Genomic DNA, 21,047 nt, shown 5'->3' on the forward strand with positions numbered 1-21,047 from the left:
TTGTTTATGGGTTGTGTTTTGGTGTTGTATCTAAGAAATCTTTGCTTTACTCAATGTCACAAAGCTTTTTCTCTTATATTTTCTTTTTAGAAGTTTAACAGTTTAACATTTTACAATTTAGGTCTTTGACCCAATTCCAGTTAATTTTTGTATGTGATGCAAGACATGGGTCAAAGTTGTTGTTGTTGTTTTGCATATAGATATCTAATTGTTCCAGCATCATTTGTTGGAGAGAATGTTCTTTTTCCACTGACCTGACTTCACACATTTCTCAAAAACCAGTTATCTCTATACACGTGAATCTATTTCAGGGTTCTCTATTCTGCTCCACTGATCTAGATGTCTACCTTTATGCCAATACCTTGTGCTGTCTTGAGTACTGCAGTTTTAGAATAAGCTTTGAAAGCAGGGAGTGTTGGTCCTCAACTTTGGTCTTCTTTTAAAGTTGTTTTGGCTCCATTAAAAAAAAAAAGTGGGGAGGGGGTGCCTCGATGGCTCAGTCAGTTTAGCGTCCGACTTCAGTTCAGGTCATGTTCTCACGGTTTATGGGTTTGAGCCCCACGTCGGGCTCTGTGCTGACAGCTCAGAGCCTGGAGCCTGCTTCTGATTCTATGTGTTCCTCTGTCTCTCTCTCTCTGCCCCTCTACCACTCATGCTCTCTCTCAAAAATAAATAAACATTTAAAAATAAATAAATAATAAATAAATAAAATCGCTTTGGTTCTTTTAGGTTCTTTGCATTTTTGCTTGTCAATTTCTACAAAAAAGCTTGCTGAACTTTTGATTGGCATTGAATCTGTACATTTAGCAAGCACTGAGATTTTGACAATAATAGTGTCTTCTAACCCCCAAATACAGCATGTCTTCCTTTATTTATGCCTCCTTTCTCTCACAAATGTTTTGCAATGTACACAACTTGTACAGTGCACGAGTCTTTCACATCTTTTGCCCTATTTACCCATAAGCACTTAATAGATTTTGAAGCTAATATAAATAACATTATCTTTTAAATTTCAATTGCACTGCCTGTTGCTAATATATACAACTGACTTGTGAATACTGATCTCAAACCCTGAAGCCCTGATAAAACTTACTTATTAATTCTACTAGTTTTTCTGAGGATACCACAGGGTCTTCTACATAGATGCTCATGTCATCTGTGAATAAAGACAGTATTATTTACTCCTCTCTACATCTAGAGGCATTTTGCTTCTTTTTCTTGCCATATTACACTGGTTAGAACCTCTGGTACAATAATGAATAAAAGTGGAGAGAGCAGACATGCTAAAAACCAACCTAATCCTCCTGTCTCCTTTAAAGAAAAATATTCAGTAGCTACTGGGTGAACAAAATATAAATGGATTATGAGATGTGGAGAAATAGTCAAGTGATATCTTTAAGTGCTACAGAAAGAAAAAAATTAGCCACCCACTAAGCATAACAAAATAGTAGGAATGTTGATATAACAGATGTTATCTGATAAGACTATGTAATCAGAACTTTACTGAACAAAGAGCAGGAAAAGCCTTTCATTTAACTGATTGTTCCAACACTGTACTTTTCTCTTTCCTTCCTTCCTTCCTTCCTTCCTTCCTTCCTTCCTCCCTCCCTCCTTCCTTCCTTCCTTCCTTTAAGCCTGGCCAAACAGCATTCTCATAAGCACTTAATTAGCACTTACTATGCTATTCCAACACTGAGGAAACCAAAAAAAAATTTGCAATTTTTAAAAGGATTACTTAAAATATTTCATGCAAATTTTTAAATGTTTCTTTTTTGAGAGACAGAGCATAAGTGGGGGAGGAGAGAGAGAGAGAGAGAGAGAGAGAGAGAGAGAGAGAGAGAGAAGGAGACACAGAATCTGAAGTAGGCTCCAGGTTCTGAGTGTCAGCACACAGCCTCACGCAGGGCTTGAACTCATGAACCGAACCATGAGATCATGACCCGAGCCAAAGTCGGATGCTTTACCGACTGAGCCACCCAGATGCTCCTTACATGCAAATTTTAAGATGAGAAATTCAACAATTCTGTAAACAATCAGAAAGCGAAAAGTGAAAAACATTCTCTCAATGAAGTCTTCACTCATCTCTTAGTATGAAGGGTAATGAGGACTTTTCACTACTTATCTTACTTAATTTCTCCACAGTGCTTTAAAATAATGACTACTTCTACCGTCTTTGACGCTTTTCCTGTCCACTGGCTCCCACAACATTAGTCAATCTTGGCTCTCTGGAAGATCTTCACATTACTGCTCCTTGGTCGCCCTCCTTGATCCCAGGGCTCTGTCAACTTTAGCTGTCTTCTTTGTGATTTTATTCATTAGCATATTTAAAGAGTTAAAGCACTATTTGCTTGATGGAGACTCTCAGATTTATATCCTAGTCCATGATCCCCTTTATCTGATGACGGCTAGAAGTCATGAATGACACAGTCCTTTCATTTACTAAATAAATAAATCCTGGGTTTTATGCTGAACTAAGTCCTCTTTTCTCCAAACCCCAATGATATAGTCAGAATTTTTTTTTTTTTCCTTGCCTGGGCCTGAGTTTGGCCAACTTTTGCAAAGGACTCCACTGTAAATATTTTAGGCTTCCATTAACATTCTAAGAAAATATCATTAAGCAGGCCTGAAGGAACAGTGGTGTGCTCTACTGGAGGCAGGACAGTATGGATATGGACTAGGAGGTAGCTGTGTCCTTTCAGATACAAGACGGTGGTGGGATGAGCTCACGTAGAGGCAGTGGGACTAATGGCACAGGCATGGATTTGGACAGTAGTGAGCACACAGAACTGATGTAATAGGATGTTTTCCTGGCTCCTGGCTTGGGCACCTGAAGGGCAGTGGTCCCACTGACTAGGACAGGAAATATAAATAGCAGTTTGGGAGTGAGTAGGGGAACACAGGAGTTATTCTGTTTCTCAAATGTTGAACTTCAGGGCCCTGTAAGACATCTAAATGAAGATACTTAATCAACAGTTCAACATTCACGTCTAAGCACAGGAATGACGACGAGGAGGAGGACGATGGCGACGATGATGATAGTGGTTAACGTTTCCTGAGCGTTTATTATAGGTCAGGTAAAATTTTAAGCATTTTGCAGGTATTAACTAATGTTATCCTTCCAATAACGCTACAAGGTGAGCACTGTTATTATTATCTCCATTTTATACAAGATGAAATTAAAGCACAGAGGTTCCATTATTTGCCTGAGATGATAAACTGGTAGTTGGCAGAGCTGGGACTAGAACCTGAGTCTTGGATTATGCTTTAAACATTGGGCTTTTCTGCCTCCCCTGACATGTATGTATTTGGGAACCGCATATATATATTTGAGGGTTGCTGAAGACACAGGAATGAAACAAGGTACAGAATGAAAGAAAAGGATGAGGGTTTGGGAACACTGACATTCCAAGGATAAGCAGGAGCAGAGAGAGGGGACAGCATAGGAGACCGAGAAGGAGCAGCTCGAAGTGCGAGAAAACTCAGCAAGGTTACATTTCAAGGGAGCCAAGACAAAGTGTTTCAAGGAAGAAGGGACCGGCTGGCATTAAGGCTGCAGGGAAAACAGGTAGGACGCAGATGACCAGTGATTTTGCTGTGAGTCGCTTTAGTTGCCAGAGTGGCATCTGAATGAGACTGGAGTAAATTAAGGTGGATAAAAAATGGAGACAGTGAGTGCAGAACGTAGGTCACACTAAAAAATTTTGGTTGTAAAGGGGAGGAAATAGAAGTGGAGGCTTTAGCAGTTTAAAAGTTGATGAGTTAGATCCAGAAAAATGGGAGGAGAAAGACAATGACAAAAACTGCTGAAGAGAATTCCTGAGGAGACGGAAATGTGTTGTGTAGTTGATGAGTGGAGGCTCTCCAATTAAAATGTCTAGCTCCAAATCCAAACTCCACTACTTACTAGGTGCTTACCTCAGAAAAGTTACTTACTCTCTCAAAGCATCAATTTCCTTGCCTGTAAAGTGGGCATAAACTACTATCTACTTCATAGATACAAGACTTTAACAAGATAATGCCTGGGAAGAGCTGGCACACAGGAAGCGCTTAGAAAACATCAGCTCTTATTACTAGGGGATCCAGACCACCAGGTAGAAGGTCTGCCCTTCATTAAGAAGAAACACATTTTTTTGTGACAGAAAAGGAGCTAATGATAGGAACAGATGTCAGGTAAGCTTGGGGTGGGAGGGAGAGGACAGAAAGCTTTTTACTGATGCTTTTGATGTTCTTGGTCAAGAATAAGGCAGGGCCAACTGTTGGAATGAGGGGCTGCTTGAGGAGAATGTGTCCTTCCTGGGACATACTGTCTAGTGAAATACCAAGGGGGCCTTAGCAGTGAAAGCTCCGTGTCTGCTTAGAAGCCCCCAGTCACATGGCTCTAAGATTTCTCCATCTGTGTTCAGCAACCCAGATACGAGAGTGAAGAAAGCGAGTGGTGAAATGTCTCACGACCAGGTTTTGATGATCAAGTGTGATGAACGATACTGTAGGCATTAACAGCAGTGACTGAAGTGACAGGGCAAGGGTTTCAGGCTGGACAGGGAAGAAAATAAAGACAAAAAAAAAAAAAAAAAAAAAAGATGATATTTTTAGAAAAAGTAAAAGAACCAAAGGAGTGCATGTGTTGATGAAGTCAAAATGCAGGACTAGATATTAGAGATATTAGGGATGTGATTGTGAACAAGACAGCTGTAATATAGCTCTCACAAATCCTGCAGGCTAGCATAAAGTAGAAAATTAAACAATTAATTGGAATTAAAAATTAAAATCTTAAGGGGGAGTATAATGCAGGAGTACCTACTCGTTGGCAGAACGGGTCGGGGAAGGCTTTCTATGGAAAGTAACTACTGAGCAGAGGGGCAAACAGATGTTAGCAGGAGCAGAGGAAGGAAAGCGCATTCCGTATCAAGAGCATGAGCGAAGTCCAATGAACACGGAGCATGAAGAGGCAAGCAAGAACTGAGAGGCGGACAGCCTGTATGCGTTGCCTACAAAGATACTAGACTTAACGTGGGACCAAAGCATTAGGATCACGACTGAAAATCACTGAAAAGGAATAGTAGACAAAGAAATTGGCCATCACAGTGGTGATAGTGAGAATTAAGATGTTGAAACAGATCTTAAAATGCTGGCATGCAGTGCACTTAAATGTGAGATTTAGCTAAAGAGAAACACACTGTACCTTTGAACGAAATGTTGGATGAACAAAATAAACAGCCTTCAAATTCCTCTTGTATCTAATGCGAAATAAAAACATGGGTCAGTATGTCATGTTATAGACAATTAACTCTTTGCTAGAACACAGAAATATATTCACAAAGGGGAAAAAAATTTTAAATGGGTCTAGTTTACATATTGAATTTTAAGTGAAATGTCAAAAAATAATTCAGGGGACATTTCATTATTTAAAGTATCCATTTTATAGAAGATATTGTTTCTCTTGGCTGTGACAGAGCCAACTACAGGTAAAACAAAGTAAATTCATATCTAACAAAAAGTTATCATGTGCCTTTTTTTATACTGTACTAGAATATCTGAGATCATATCATGAATTAAAAAACTCATGGGTCACTGGTCAAATGAAATAATATTTATAAACGTATTTTGAGAAGAGTAACACACCTTATTAACAGAAGGTAGTATTTTTGTTATCTTATATACAAAGATTGGTAACGACCCCCTTTCGCAAGATGTTTAAAAGCAGCAAAAATTTTACATATGAATTTACTTAAATGCAAAATACAGTGGAGTTAAGGAGGGCCTCCTGATATTAAAATATCTATGTGTGATAAAAATCTTTGTTACATGAAGTATCTTTTCACAGAATACACAGCAATGTTTACTACTCATTAATATTAGGAAAGAAAGAAGCTATCTCCCCTCTTCATAATTTGCAAAAATAACTAACTTGACATCAACAACATCGTAGAGTTTCTTCAGGAAGTCAGAGTCCAGGTGATTGTATTCACTGGTCAGTGTGTGAAAATATACTAATACATATTCCTTCACAGCAATGTGATCCATTACATGGATGAAATACAAGAGAGCCTAGAAGGAAAAAAGAAGTAAACGTAAGATCATCTTGCATAAGTAGTCAATTTCGCAGAAGCCAAGAGAGAGACAAAACTCAGAAGATGAACCTAATTGATGCCTCAGGCACTACAGATGGACATCTCAGACTAATGAGTATCAATTCTCTTTGAAAAAGAGCTTCAGGAAAGTGAACCTAGCCAGTGTTTACCAGTTCTCAGAAATGCTACAGTAGGATCCCTTTCTGCCTTGTTCTAAGGGCTGGAGGAGAACAATCAGTCTCTATGTGCTCAAATAACTCTTCATATACTCAAAAGAGTTCTTCAGTCAATTGCCAGGTTTTCCCTCTCTAGGATAATAATGAATTGTAGAAGTACAATTTCTAGACTTCTGATCATTCTTGAAGTTTCTGCCTGAAACTCAATGAAAATCTTTGCAGTCTCTAGTGGGATGCAGACTTATGGCTCTCACGTAACCAAGAATTACTACAGAAGGACATTCTGAGTGATGCCTCCCTCCCATGGCTCACTTGGAGGACTAATTTTCTTGGCATCTTTAATGTTGAGCTGAAATGAGGAAAAGGACAACAGGTTTAGTCAGTAGATGGCAATGAGCCGGGCAGCATTTCTAGAGCTCTGAAAGATTCAAATTTAATGTGACCCAGATCACATTAGAGAAACACTTCATTATAAGAAGGATGAAATTTAAGAGAAACATTAAACACGGAGCAGAGCTCCAATATGGGCAGGGCCAGGGTAACCCAGTGGTGTAGCTATAAACAATGACATAGAGGAAGCTAAGAATTAACCACTGAAAGATTATCAAACAGGCGATTTCCCAATTCTCCTCAGGATAGTCTTTGGCATTATCATGAGTAGACTAAAATGGATTAGCATCCAACTGCTACCAGAGCGGACGAAGGAGGAGGGCACTAACAACACACAGGATCCTTCCACTTTGCTGGTTTGGACCTCACAATGTATCTCATTATGTTACATGAAACGATACATCATGGATATCCAGAACACCAAGCAAGTGCACGCCGAAATCAAATGCAGAGATTTATGTTTTTATTGGTTATCAATCACATTATTAATGATCAGAATGAATGTTATGTTGGTTGTTAATGACACAAAACAAATGGCTACAAGTAGAAACTTAGTAATGATATAATTTGCATTAGTCGAGCTCTTCCTGTGCGTTTGTGTGTGTGTATTTTTATTATTATTTCTGCTTTACCAGACTGCTTTTGGCCCTCTTTCTATCCACTCTCCACCCCCTGCAGGGCAATTAAGATACCCATTTTCAGCTTTAAATTCCCCATCTTTAACTTAAATGTTTTTCATTATAAGGAAGTATAGCCACATGACAGAAAAATGTAGAAAACAAATTCTCCCCAAAACCATGACATCCATTTTGAAATATTTACATTTTGAGTTTTTACCTTTATGCTTAAAACAAAACAAGTTAAAGTCAGGGTATAGGCAATTAATGCACCACTTTTCTATTGATATTACATTATAAATATTTCTTTATACTACTGTATTTATTTGCCTTTGTAACCATAACCTTTAAGGGTCACAAAATACTCCATCTGTGGATATGCCATAATTAATTGTTAGAACTTTAAGTCATAGTTTTGTGGTACAAACCAGCCCATGGGAGCATGCCAGGTCCAATGCTTCCATAATTTTTTTTTTTTTTTTTTTTTTTTACCTAAACACCAGTGACCAGGAGCCTAAGGGCTTAGCCAGAAAGCAATGATCTGCTTTTGTACAAATGTGTTTTATCTCAAAATTGTGTGCAATTTTTATATTTTTAGGTACAAAATTTGTTACTATGGTTAAGAACGATTTGTTAAAGTGATTTTCCTCTTTTGTAGTCACTTTCTAATACAGTAATGTTCTTGGATGACCTATGTATTTATCTTTTGGATTCAATGGTCTCTTGCCCAAGTATTCCAATTTGGGCAGCTTCAGGCTCTACAGCTACTTCCATACTCAGATTATTTCCTTAGTACAAATTCTGAGGAACAGAATTCCTGGGTCGATGGACGTGACCACCTTTATCATTTTAATTCATCTTTGATGACAATGATTATTATTTAAAAGTTCAGGCCAGTTTTGAAAGTGAAAAAAGATATCTCATTCTGATTCGCTTTTTTTTTTTTTTGATTACTAATCATTTTTATTTTTTATTTATTTTATTTTTTTAAGTTTATTTATTTTTGAGAGAGAGAGAGAGAGAGAGAGAGAGAGAGGAAGCATGCAGGGAAGGGGCGGGGGGGGGGGGGACAGAGGCTCTGAAGTGGGTTCCACGCTAACATCACAGAGCCCCATCCGGGGCTCAAACTCACAAACCATGAGATCATAACCAGAGTCAAAGGGGGATGCTCAACCGACTGAGCCACCCAGGCACCCTGGATTACTAATTATTTCTTTATAAATTTTTTAAAAATGTTTATTCATTTCTGAAAGACAGAGAGAGACAGGGCACAGGCAGGAGTGGGGCAGAGAGAGAGGGGGACACAGAACCTGAAGCAGGCTCCAGGCTCTGAGCTGTCAGCACAGAGCCCGACACGGGGCGCGAACTCACGAACTGTGAGATCATGACCTGAGCCGGAGTCGAATGCTCAACCAACTGAGCCACCCAGGCGCCCCAGTAATCATTTTTAAAAGCATAATCATTTTATTTTTATTTGCCAGTAATAATACCATTTTTTTCTCTTATGAATCTGTCCTTTGCATCCAAATGAAGGGGTTATGGAATTATGACATCTTGGGGTAACTCCATCTCTGACTTCTTCTCTTCAGATAGATACTCAAGAGTTAATTTTTCTTTTTTTCAAGACAAGCAGTATCTGATTGTTAGTACAATTATAACCTAGAGTGATTCCAACCCAAAACTATCCGGCTACATCACATCCGAAACGGAGCGGCTGCGTTTTTGGAGATCACATGATGGCATTCTCGTATTTTGAGCAAAACCGAACCCCTAACGTACTGAAATGAATGGTGCATGCCAGCCTACAGACCCAGGGCTGCTCCTCTGCCCAGATACACACATTTCCACCCCCTCTCATATTCTCAGTCCTGATTCCAAATTCACATCCTACTAATTGTAAAAATCAACATCATGTGTAAAATAGAGCCTTGCTGTGGCTTACCTTGTCCATATCTATTAATGTGACAGGAATGTTTCTTCCAACTACCACCATCACTGTGCGCCCACAGTTATCAACACCTGCGAACAGGAAATGTGATCAGCGCCTAGAGACTTTATTCCAAGGCTGGACTCGGACACTGTAAAAACATTCTACACAAATATGAAAGACTGAAAACCAGGAATTTAACCTTTTTCAAATTTCATCCTCAGATTTCTTTCACTTTGTGGAAAACAATACATATATATATTTTAGCTTTATGAGGTTCTGATGACTGCACTTATTTTTAAGATAAAGGCTTCCTGCAGGTTTTAAATCAGGGATAGCCAAGGGTAAGGCTGCAGGGCCAAGGCCTTTTTATAAATAGGTTTTGTTCAAGTTTTAACAACATCAGTGATCCAGGAAAAACTAATGGGAACTCAATTCTGAAAATTAACAATTACTGTCTGAAAAAGGAATTTAATGGAGAAAGAGTGGAAATTTGAGAACTTTCCCCATCTCCGTTATACATTTAGACAAGGTTTGAATTTTGTATAGCAAGTGAATGGTATTTTTAAGAGCAGAAAAGATGTTAAAAGGTAAGAAAAGAGACATTAAGAAGAAGTGGACCAACGTAGAACTACAAGATGAAAATTTTATAGGTTGAGATGTTATTTTTAAGATCTTGACGATGAGCCAAACTATCCTCATTAGTATAAAAAATTTTTTTTCATAGGCAAAATGGACAAAATCAGAGAAAAATGAAGTTTCTAGTAGCGTGCTAGGTGGGGTCCTTAAAAAGGAAAAGAAAAGCTACTTACGCTCACCTGTTTGGTATAAGGCTTTTAGGGAAGCAATATCAGATAGATCCTCAGATCTTGCTTGACACAACCAGCGATTATAACTAGAGAAATAAAGGATATAATTATTATAATAATCCCCTGTAAATTAAATTTACAAATGGCATCTGTTTCTTTCCCTAAAGAATGAGGTTTTATTATAATGTGCAAGAAGTTAAGGAGGGCATATTATGCAGAATCTCAACCAATGTTGAGAAAATGTTAAACCAATGTTTATTATATAATAAACAGAGTCACTGAGAAAATGTGTTCATACTACATGATTTAAAATAATCCTTTATGATCAAGTGAAGACTATTCATATAAATGACAAAGACAGCAAGTACTCAAATGAACACTGTTTTCAAATACTATTATTTTCCCTTACTAAACAACATGGCAGAGAAGGCCTAAAGCAATAGCAGTTATCCAAAACAGATGTACACTCACCCAACAATTTACCGAGTGCTTACAAAACGCTAGGTATTGAGAATGCTACAGTGAATAAACACTGTCAGTGCCCTCGAGTTTACTTTTCAGAAGAAAAACAGGTAAGTGTTTTACATGTTACATGGGACCACAAAGGAACTAGGTAATTTTATGTGGGAAGTCCAGGTTTATTTTAATGATTGGTTAATCACACCAGTTACACTTGAGAACCCACAGAACAGATCCCAGGGATCTTGGCTTAGCTTGGGTTTAGCTAAAAGGACATGAAAGCTGGAAGAGACGTTAAAGATCTCAAAGCGGGGAAATGACTTGCAAGGTCGAGCTAGTCTTAGTCACCAGTCAATTATTGCTAGAGTTGAATTTGAAGTTTACTCATATCTCCAGAGTTCTGGAAAGGTCAGTACTTTTTCTACTATTTCATACTGTTTTGTTGTAATTCAAAGTGCCACTTATTTGCAAAAACAGCTTTCACAGCACTGAAATCATGAGAAGCAACTCTGAAGAATCTAGGTTACATAGGGCAACATCCCACAACATGAGGAAAACTAAACCAGGAGAGGGAGACTTGGGTTCTAATCCTATCGCTTTCTGTGCAACCTTAGTAAATAAAGCTGCTTCACCTCTATGGACCTGTTTCCTCATCCATAAAGTGGTGTTTACAGAGGACACCTTTCAGCTATAATGTACACTCACACAACTAAGGGTATTTAATAGGAAACCTATTACATATGGATTGTAATCAACAAGTGATATGTCTGCTAGTATCACAGAAATTGAACTGCCTGTGAAAAACATACTTGGTATCACAAGATTCTACAGTTTAAATCTGGAAACTTACCCACCTACACAAATTGAAAAGTGAAAGACAAAATAGCTTTCAACTCTGGCTTAAGACATAACTTGCAACTCAAGAAAAGAACTATGTTTATGGTCGTTCTCCCTTATCCCTATGTACTGTTCCAAAATTTTAGAGTCATTTCCTTGGTTATTCACATGAAATCCGCAAAGGTACTGTTTTCTAAGTGTCTTACGGTTAAGTCATCTCACCGCAAGACTGAACAGAACAGATCTTAAGTGTCTCATGAGTTCCACAGGTCCGACCTGGCATAAAACATGTAACAGGAATTCAGTAAACATCTGTTAATTTCTATACTCCATTCATGTATTCATTAGCTCACTTTTCAAAGGTGCAGGGCATACATGCAAATGTCTGCATCATACTAGGGACTCTAAGCTTTGTTGAATGAAATAATAAACATAAGTATTATTCAAGATATTTGGGGGGGGCACTGGAGAATGATAATAAAAGGCACTTGGTTTCAAAGATTTTAAAGCTGAATATATGAGATAGACACATATTACAAAGAATAAACTTTGTAATAGGATGGAACGAAACAAGCAGTCCAACAGACGTCTAAAATTCTATCAATCATGTGTGCTCAGAGGAGGACTGACGGGGGTGCGGATAGTGGGAGTGGAGTGGAGGCAAGATCCAGACATGCAGAATTAACTGTTCTCTTCTTTGAACCACAAAGATTAGTACAAGGCTTCACCCACTTACTGCCAGTGTTTGCTTCTACTCAGACCACATGACAGAGAATATGGCTTGTCTCTATATTTCCAGCCAATCCCCAGGGTAGCTCCTGATACTGAGTAACGATGTGTTCAATGAACTCTGAAAAAAATCTTTTTCGAATTGGAATTCAGGTGCACAAAACAAAATTAATTAGCCTTGGTTCAAATCACTCTCATCACGGGTACACACATGGTTCTCTTTAAAAAACTGCTTATCTAATTACTTATGTTTAATGAAGTAATAAGTGCTCTGAAACCTCCTGGCCAAAACAAAAGCAGGCACTCTCACAATAATCTATATCTAATCACATGGTCACTCCCCTCCAATTCTGGCCCCTGCCTCCTCTCCTCCCGCCCCCCCCACCCCCCCATAACCAGTGTCTGGAATCACAGGTTCATCATTTTCTTGCTTTCCTTTTTATATCTTTTTTTGTTCATTTGTATGTATTCCTAAGAAGTTTTTTGGAAAAAGCTTACCACTCTGTATGTAATCTCTTGGGTCTTGTTTGACCTACTGGACTGCTAAGATTCATCTGTATCATTGGGTGGCATTGTTCTTCATTCACCTTGATTACCATGTAAACTGTAGTTGTACTACATGAAAACGACGCTTTTTTTTCATCTACTCTCCTACTGGTGGGCGCCCGGACTGTTCCCAGGTTTGTGCTCCTGTGCACAGTGCTACGATCAACTTATTTTACATGTTTCCTGGTATATGTGTGCATGCTTTCTCTTGGGTAGCTCCATAAGGGTTGAAGTGCTAGGTTACAGGTATATTCAGTTTCGGGAGGGAAGGCCAGACCCCTTTTCCAAAGGGTTGTACCTACTTGTGCTTCTACAAGCAATGGATACGACTTCCTGGGAACCCATGTCCTCAGCACGTGGTATTGGCAGATGTTTTAACTTTTGCCAGTCAGGTTTGAAAGCGTATCTCATTTCTCTGGTCACTAATGATGCTGAGAACCTGTTCATATTTATTGGACATGCCTTCTGTGAGATGCCTGTTCATACTGTTTTTCTAGAGGGCCATTTGTTCTTTTCTCACTCACCTGTAGGAATTTTTTGTATAGTCTTGATCCTAGTCATTTTCCAGTTATGTTTACCGTGATGAACACTCCCATTCTGTAACTTGTTTTTCACTTTAAGATTCACTGCTCCATCTGCCAGAACTCTTAATTTTAATACAGTCAAAACTATTTTTTCTTTTACAGTCAATTCCTTTTATATCTTATCTAAGAAACCTGTCCTTTCTCCAAGGTATAAAAGACACCATCCTACAACTTCTTCCATGAGTTTTAATTAAAAAAAAAATTTAAGTCCTCAATCCATCTAAAATTGACTTTAGTCCATGGTGTGAATCCTGATATGGTATAAACTCTAAAATGTTGTTAACCTTGATCTGTGATTAACAGCTTGAGATCCTAGAATAGATTTTGGCTGGCAAAATCTATACGAGCATATTCATGGGGAGAAGGTTTATAGCTTACATGTGATTCTTTAAAGGCTTCATGATTCAAAAAGGTTTAGTTTCTAAGCCTGAGATGAATTCCAATGCAACAACTCAGGACTGCAATCTTCAGCTGGTTTCTTCTTTATTCTAATCAAGTCTCCTCCCTTCCCACTACGGATCATAGAAGTTTAATTTGATTATCTAGTCAACTTTCTTTTCCTTTAAACAAGAATTTGGAAGAAGGGAATAAAAGCAAAAGATGTTAGCTTTATCTCCTCAGCTAACATGTTTGTTTCCCTCAACTATTAAAAAAATATTTTAGGAGTGCCTGGGTGGCTCAGTCGGTGAGCGTCCGACTTCAGCTCAGGTCATGATCTTGCGGCTGGTGAGTTGGAGCCCCGTGTCGGGCTCTGTGCTGACAGCTTGGAGCCTGAAGCCTGCTTCATATTCTAAGTCTCCCTCTCTCTCTTCTCTGGCCCTCCCCTGCTCATGCTGTCTCTGTCTCTCAAAAATAAGCCTTAAAAAAATTTCAAAAACATTTTAAAACTTCCATTGTATCTCTTATAAACTGCACCTCATTTTTTGCTATAGTTTCTGCACTTTTTTTCAATAAAGACATACAATTTTTTACCCCAATCCAACAATCAAAACAAATGCTAAAAGGAAAGTATCAACTTAAAACATTTTCTTGTTTTCTTAGAGCTTATTCCAGGTAAACGGATTTCTATTACCTGCTGGGTAAATTGCAATAATCACAGGTAAACAGTCACACAAAATATGGCAACACGGCAGCGAAGGGAGCCACTACAGTGCTCTGAAGGCAGAAATACTGAGTGGACAGATTCTCAACAGGCTGCAATCAACTAAGGCTGGATGCCGTCCTCACAAAGCTAACAGAAGGCAATTTCTTCCAGTTAATCAATTACCATCCACGTGCATAACCACAGGTTGAATGATGAAGAAAAGATACGCTAAATTATTCTTAAAAGACTAATGGCTAACATATTTGTGTGTAACCAATAGCCCAGGAAGAATGTTGGCTTTGGAATCAACATAAGCTTTCCTGACCTGATGGAACTGCCCCACGCTGGACTTGGTTAGGACCCCTGTCACATACTCATTGGACCCTGTAGTTTAAATAAATTATTTATACAATACTTAGTTTAACATTTCTCTCCTCTGCAAGACCCGAAGCTCCATGAAGCTGACACTGTATCTGTCTCGCATGTCACTATTATGTTTTCAGCATGACACCTAGCACATTAGTAAGGGCTCAGAAAATACTTAACAGTGAAGGAGATGAAGTTTTTATTCCGGAAAATGACTTAAGAGTTGTTGGCAATTGGATCTTAAGCCAAGCGAGGAACACTAACGGAAAAAGAAAAAGTTACTGTAATATAATTTTAAGAGTTTTAAAGCTGTATTTTTGAAAAAGAGTATCTAGGTTGCTTCCTAATTTTTGTAAGTAAACCAACTTCTATCTTACGATATACCCAAATCACTGTCACAACTGGATAGAAGACCTAGAAATATTAGTAAAGAATTAGGCAACATGCCTAATTTTTTCAGATGTTAAAAAGAATTACCACACAGAGGTAATGATGTGGCGAGGTAGTGCTGGGCAAACAATGATCTGACTCTATAAAGACAATCCATGGGACCTTAGTGTTGTTACTGATGGAAGAATTGAAAGCTTTCAAAAAGATATTGCTAACTAAAGACCTACTTCCTCAGAGATTAAAAAAAAAAATCACTCGATCAACCCGATCAACCCACATAATGAACAGAAACCAGACCTGTTATGTGTAAATAAAGCCTTATTTGGACAAAATAAGAGAAATAAATAAACTGAGAAAAACCACAGCCTGAAATCTTAAAACATTCAGCACACAGCAGAGTAAGCACTCAGTTATGTTATGAACTCGTAGACAAGGAGTCATCAAATCTCAAACCTTTTGGTCTCAGGACCCTTTGATGTTCATGTCAGTTATCTCTACCAACATTTACCACGTTAGAAATAAAAACAGAAATGTTAAAAGTGATTATTTGTAAATCTAAAAACGACGAAAACCTTTACGTGAACATTAAGCGACTTTACACAACAAAAACTGTGTTTTGGGAGAAGGGTTAATACTCCTCGTTTTGGCAAATCTCTTTAGCTTCTGCTGGATTCTCACATCTGCTTCTGCATTTAATCTACTGCAATGTCACACAGTAAGTAGACTCTGGGAAACTCCACTGAACGGTGGGAGGAGGAGGAGGACAAGGGCAAATAGTCTGAGTAGCATCACAAAACTGGTTTTGGTCTCTTGGGCTCCCTGAAAGGGTCTCTGGTTCCTTCTGAGCCTCTGTTACTACTCCGAAGTATCCTGCAGCATAGCTATGAGACTCAACCTCATTTGTAATCATCACAGACGCTGGGCACTTAAATGGAAATCTGACAACGTTTTGATTCAGACGTAGCTTATCACTCAAGAGCACAGTGTGACAGAGGCACCTCGCCCGTTTCTCAGTGCAGGCTTTGGGAGCCACAGGCTGTGTTTTGACTACACAGTCACAGCCTGACCGCTGCTCAGAACACACCCCGACACCTGAAGACCATGTGGCTCACTCATGAATTTTAAAACAGAGGGACTACCTTAATTATCTCGGGCTACTTCAATATCTAGAATGTTATCTTGTACAGTGTAAATATTCAACATTTTCTGAACTGAATGGAAACTATCAACTGTGCAACAAATGTGAATCTCAAGATCAAGGCCCTCTACCAACAAGGACAGTGCTTTCCATGCTGCATTCACATTCCTTCTGAGAAGCTATCCCTTTGCCGAGGACTCCTTTCCAGAAAGGAGTGAAGAGCTTTTAATGATGACTTGAACTAGTCACTGAACTAATCATTAAGTGAAACAAATCTCATTAAAGAGAGAAAGAGACACACACAGACAAGTATCCAGTCCAAACACAAACTTCAAAATTTCCAGATTATCCATACTACTCATGGAGAAATGAAAAAGGTATGAGGGGTGCACGTGTGTGTAGAAGAGAAAGATGGAGAACAGGTTGACTGATTTGAGAAAAGTGGCTGCAATGCAGTTCTTTGAATATGAATACAAAAAATCTCTAGTCCTTTGCCAACGTGTCTGAAGTTGGTTTGCGTAAGTGGGCTGAAGAAGGTGGCGGCGAAGGGAGATGTGCCGTACTCGCCACTCGGAAGGCTCTTTCTCAGTGAGCTGTGACTCTGGGCGAGCCAGTCTTGGGGATCATTTACCCTCTAGAAAGGGGTCAGACTACATCAGTGATTTAGGATGCAGAAGAATCACTTATGAAACTTTAGAAACTTTCCACAGAGGTTCTGATGCAGGAAGTTTGGTGTGAGGCATACACATTTTTAGCAAGCAGCCCGGGTGACGATAATGCTTACAGACCATGTGTTCCACTTTGGAAAACTGTATCAGACGATTACCAACATTCCTTTTGACTACGGGTATTCATTCACGAAAACCACAAACCAGTGGTTCTTGAAGTGTGGTCCACAGTCTTGACGCTTTTCAGGGGGTTTCCAAAGTCAAAACCGTTCTCATCATCATACTGAAACATCATTTGCCTCTTTCACTGTGTTCACATTTGCACCCATGGCGGAAAAAACAACTGTTAAGTCAAACTACTGGTGCCTTATGATGAACCATGGTGGAGGCCCCAGATTGTACTAGCAGTCACTATGCTCTTCCGTTGCCAAAATTCCCAGAGAACCAAAAAAAAAAAAAAAAGAAAAAAAAAGAAAAAAGCCAGTTTTATTTAAGAATGTCTTTGATGAGGAAGTAAAAATTATTATTTTCATTAAATCAACCCTTGGGAACACATCTTTTTAATTTTAATGTAGCACAGAATGGGAAGAACACTTCTACATACCGAAGTATGAGGTTGTCTTGAAGAAAAGCACTGTGTGACTTAGAAGCTGAACTAGTTGCTTTTTTTTCATGGGACACTGTTTTTCTTCAAATCATGACTGGCAGACAAACTGTGGTTATTCAACATGAGTATTTGGCAGATGTTTTCTCAAAAATGAATAAAGTGACCCTGTCGTTTCCAGAAAAACAACCAACGGTATTTCTTGCCAATGATAAAACTTGAGATTTAAAATGCACATATAATTTTGGAAAATTCGTCTCTATCACCAGAAGCTTAGAGCTCCTAATACTTAAAGACTTTTCTGATGAGGTCAGTGGCAATATTAACAAATATAATTTCTTCATATTGGGTACTGAAAACTGTCAATATTTAGAAGATCCGAATAATTCAGTGAATCGATGTTTTCCAACAGAAAATGTTACACATTCATGGTATAAATTCCTATTATAAAACCAATTCAAAGAGGACAGAACAAAACATTTTAATATATCAGAATAGAAAAATTCATGGATATGCTTTGAGATTCCCTATTACCACTAAACTGTAAGAAACTACCATTTATCGAGTTATGTTGTAATAGCAGAAAATACCATAAATTATTTGAAAAGGCTATTAACATACGCCTCTCCTTCCCAATTATGTATCTGAGTGGGGCTGGATTTTCTTCATACACTTCACCCAAAACAACTTATTGCAACAGTCTGAATGCTGATATGAGAATCCAGCTGTCTTCTATTAAGCCAAACATTAAAACATTTGCAAAAATGTAAAACAGTGCCATTTCTTCTATTTTTTTAGTTTTTTTTTTTCATAAAAACACAATGGATTATTTTTAAATAAATTAATGATTTCTCATACGATAAATACTGGTAGACACAAACCACGTAAACAAAAGTTCTCTGGGGTCCTTAACAATTTTTAAGAGTGCAAAGGGGACCTAAGACAAAACAGTTTAAACACTGCCTCCGACCAAAAAAAGGTACCCAGATCTAGTAGTGCATGAATCACCATGTGAAAAAGTTCAAAATATATACAGATGCCAAAGTCCCAGTCATGTGAGGGAGAACCCCATCACTGTATTTAAAGAAAAATGTTTGCCAGTTGATTCTTACACATGCAAATTTAGATAGAAACCACTGAAACTATCATTTGCTGGCCACTGCTTGTGGAAAAGCTGTTCATTGGTGCCCCCTAGCGGCAAATTTGCTTTGTTTCTAAAAATAAAATCAGAATAAAACGAAGACCAGAAAATCACCAGATACAAAGTTCTAATTCTGTAAGGGACTCCAGAGGTCATCCAGTCCACTCCCACTTACAGATGGAGACTGACAACAACCACACATCACTACAAGATACCGTGATAGAGGCTATGCTTTGCTTAAGTACAGGTGTGAAAAAGCATACAGGAGAAGCCATCTATTCCAGACTTCCCTTCCACCTATTCTGGCTTATCTCCAGGGAGATAAATTTCCAGAGGCAATCACTTTTAAGCTGAAACCTGGAGAATGGGCAGGAATTGAAGGATGAGAGTATTTTGGTCAAAAGGGATGGCAAGTACCAAAGCTAAAAGGTAACATAGACCAGGATTTGCTCAGTACTGAAGAGAACAACAGTGATCGATTTTAAGAGCTTGCTAAGTACCAGGTGCTCACAACAATCCCATGAGATGTTAACCTCTCAACCAACCCTATAAGGTAATGCTGATATGAACTATAATTTACCATTTTTCTTTCCCGTAAAAGTGCCTGAAAAGCAGCTAGTTTTCCAAAGACTGTTAATCCTTGGAAAAGCTTACCCAGAAGCACATAAGCTGCTTTTCTTTATGCTTGAAAAAGGACTTATTCGGAATTGCTTTAGAAGACACCTGAAAGAAATGGAATGGCTTTTAAGGTCCCTGGGATAAATCAGGGAGAAATAACGTGTTTTTAAATGTAACAAAACTATAGATTACGCTTTAGTTATAAATACAACAAAGTTAAGTAAAATCTTTGTTAACTCTGCCTTTCCCTTCCCCTAGTTGCTACTTTTAGAACTTCACCCAGAGGCACCACAACTATAGTAGAAAGAGAGGGGGCTCAGAAATCTGATGTGCATCTGAACACTGGCTTTGCTACATTTTAACTGTCACCACTGAGAAGTTAACTTTGATTTTCTGCATCTACCAAATAGGGACAACATCTTCCTCACCGGATTGTCATGAAAACTAGACTAGAATACATTATACGTTGATCACTGGGCAGCTGTAAGGTCCTTTCTTATTCCTCAAGTCCTTCCATGTCTATCAGTCCAAAGGGGTTCGCCTTACTTTCTCTGATGCTGCTTCTGCAGGGCTGCCTCTGATAACTGGCCCTGAAGGATCAGTCTTCTCTGCTTATCAATATCTCCTTCCATTCGAGCAAAAGCATGAGAGCCGATGAAAGAGAGATCTACTCCCAAGCCTTCAGCCTCCTCTTCTTGGTTGTCTGTAACAAAAATACTATCAATAGAGAGCGTAGGACAACACCCAACTATAAATGCTACAGACTGTGAATGCCTAAGAGGAAGGACTGTGAGGTAATCAAAAACACTGGGGTTAAGGGTATTTTTTTTTTTTTGAGAATCAAACTGAAATCAGATTTAGGCATTTAACAAACTGAAATAACCCAAGAAACCCCCTGTCCCTGTGTGACAGAAGTTTTAGGAATACCAAGGTGACCTAGGTGTCACTTCAGGAAGGAAAGAGTAGAACCTAATGATAAGCAAAAAGAAGTAATTATACAGAATGCAGGTTGAAAGATGGACTGTCACACCACATCTGACAAAACAAATAAAAAAGAACAAATGTTTGCGATCATTGATCCAGAACTGCTTAAGGAGGGAGCACGTGGTTAGCGGACACAGAAACTGGAGTCCTTTTGTTGGATAAGCCCCAATGACAGACGACTAGAGCGGGACTGCAGGACCCACATTCACTAGGATAACGTTTCATTCTAATTTAGCATCCTGGTTTTCTCTACTGGTCATGACTATGTAATCATTCCGGCCCGTCAGAGTTCTAGTTTTCACCACAAATTAATAAATTAACTTTCCAATTTACCCATATGATCATTTTGTTTGGCTAGATGTCAGTACTTCGGGAATGGATCATCTCTTAATGTGCTCCTCACTGCCTTCCCAGATTTATTAAAAAAAAAAAAAAAAAATGTCTTTAAAGAAAGGAAAAAAAAAAATGCCTTGGACCATGGGGAGCTACCCAAGGTGATGCCACTACTTGAAGCCCAGCCAGGTGGGCCACCTCAATGGGACTTCCTTACCTCTATCTACTTCACTGCTCTTCAAATTGTGACAGGTCAATAGCTCAGAAAGTGTGCTTTTATGAACACCCACGAATGAATCAAGTAAGCTGACTTTACATCTATTTTAACAGACTGAACATTCTAATTGAAAAGATTTATGAGCACTAAGGCCTACATTTTTGAGGTGATCAAGCACTCTTTGTGAATGGTTGACACAAGGACCCCTTTGCCTAACGAGTTGGCCTAATCTGCTGCCCAGCATTACGATCTCGAATTGGGTTTTGCTATTCATTACTCCTTGTCATACAAAATGTATTTACCCACTTAGGAAAAACTATATTCTTTAGTGGTGGTCCTAAGCATGAGAATTCCAAAAA

At 38.6% G+C, this 21,047-nt stretch overlaps 1 protein-coding gene across 2 annotated transcripts in view; it reads right to left on the minus strand.

Annotated features, from left to right (window-relative positions):
- Positions 1-21,047, minus strand: part of GDAP2 (ganglioside induced differentiation associated protein 2) — a 59,897-nt gene that overhangs the window by 10,352 nt on the left and 28,498 nt on the right. For both annotated transcript variants that reach the window (XM_043575962.1, XM_043575964.1), the window contains 5 exons: positions 19,701-19,857; positions 10,000-10,076; positions 9,197-9,273; positions 5,909-6,048; positions 5,183-5,237 (listed from right to left, as the gene is read on the minus strand). In XM_043575962.1, coding sequence (XP_043431897.1) covers positions 5,183-5,237; positions 5,909-6,048; positions 9,197-9,273; positions 10,000-10,076; positions 19,701-19,857 — 506 coding nt within the window. The remainder of the gene's footprint in view (positions 1-5,182; positions 5,238-5,908; positions 6,049-9,196; positions 9,274-9,999; positions 10,077-19,700; positions 19,858-21,047) is intronic.

This window comes from Prionailurus bengalensis, chromosome C1, assembly GCF_016509475.1.
Source record: "Prionailurus bengalensis isolate Pbe53 chromosome C1, Fcat_Pben_1.1_paternal_pri, whole genome shotgun sequence".
NCBI lineage: Eukaryota > Metazoa > Chordata > Mammalia > Carnivora > Felidae > Prionailurus > Prionailurus bengalensis.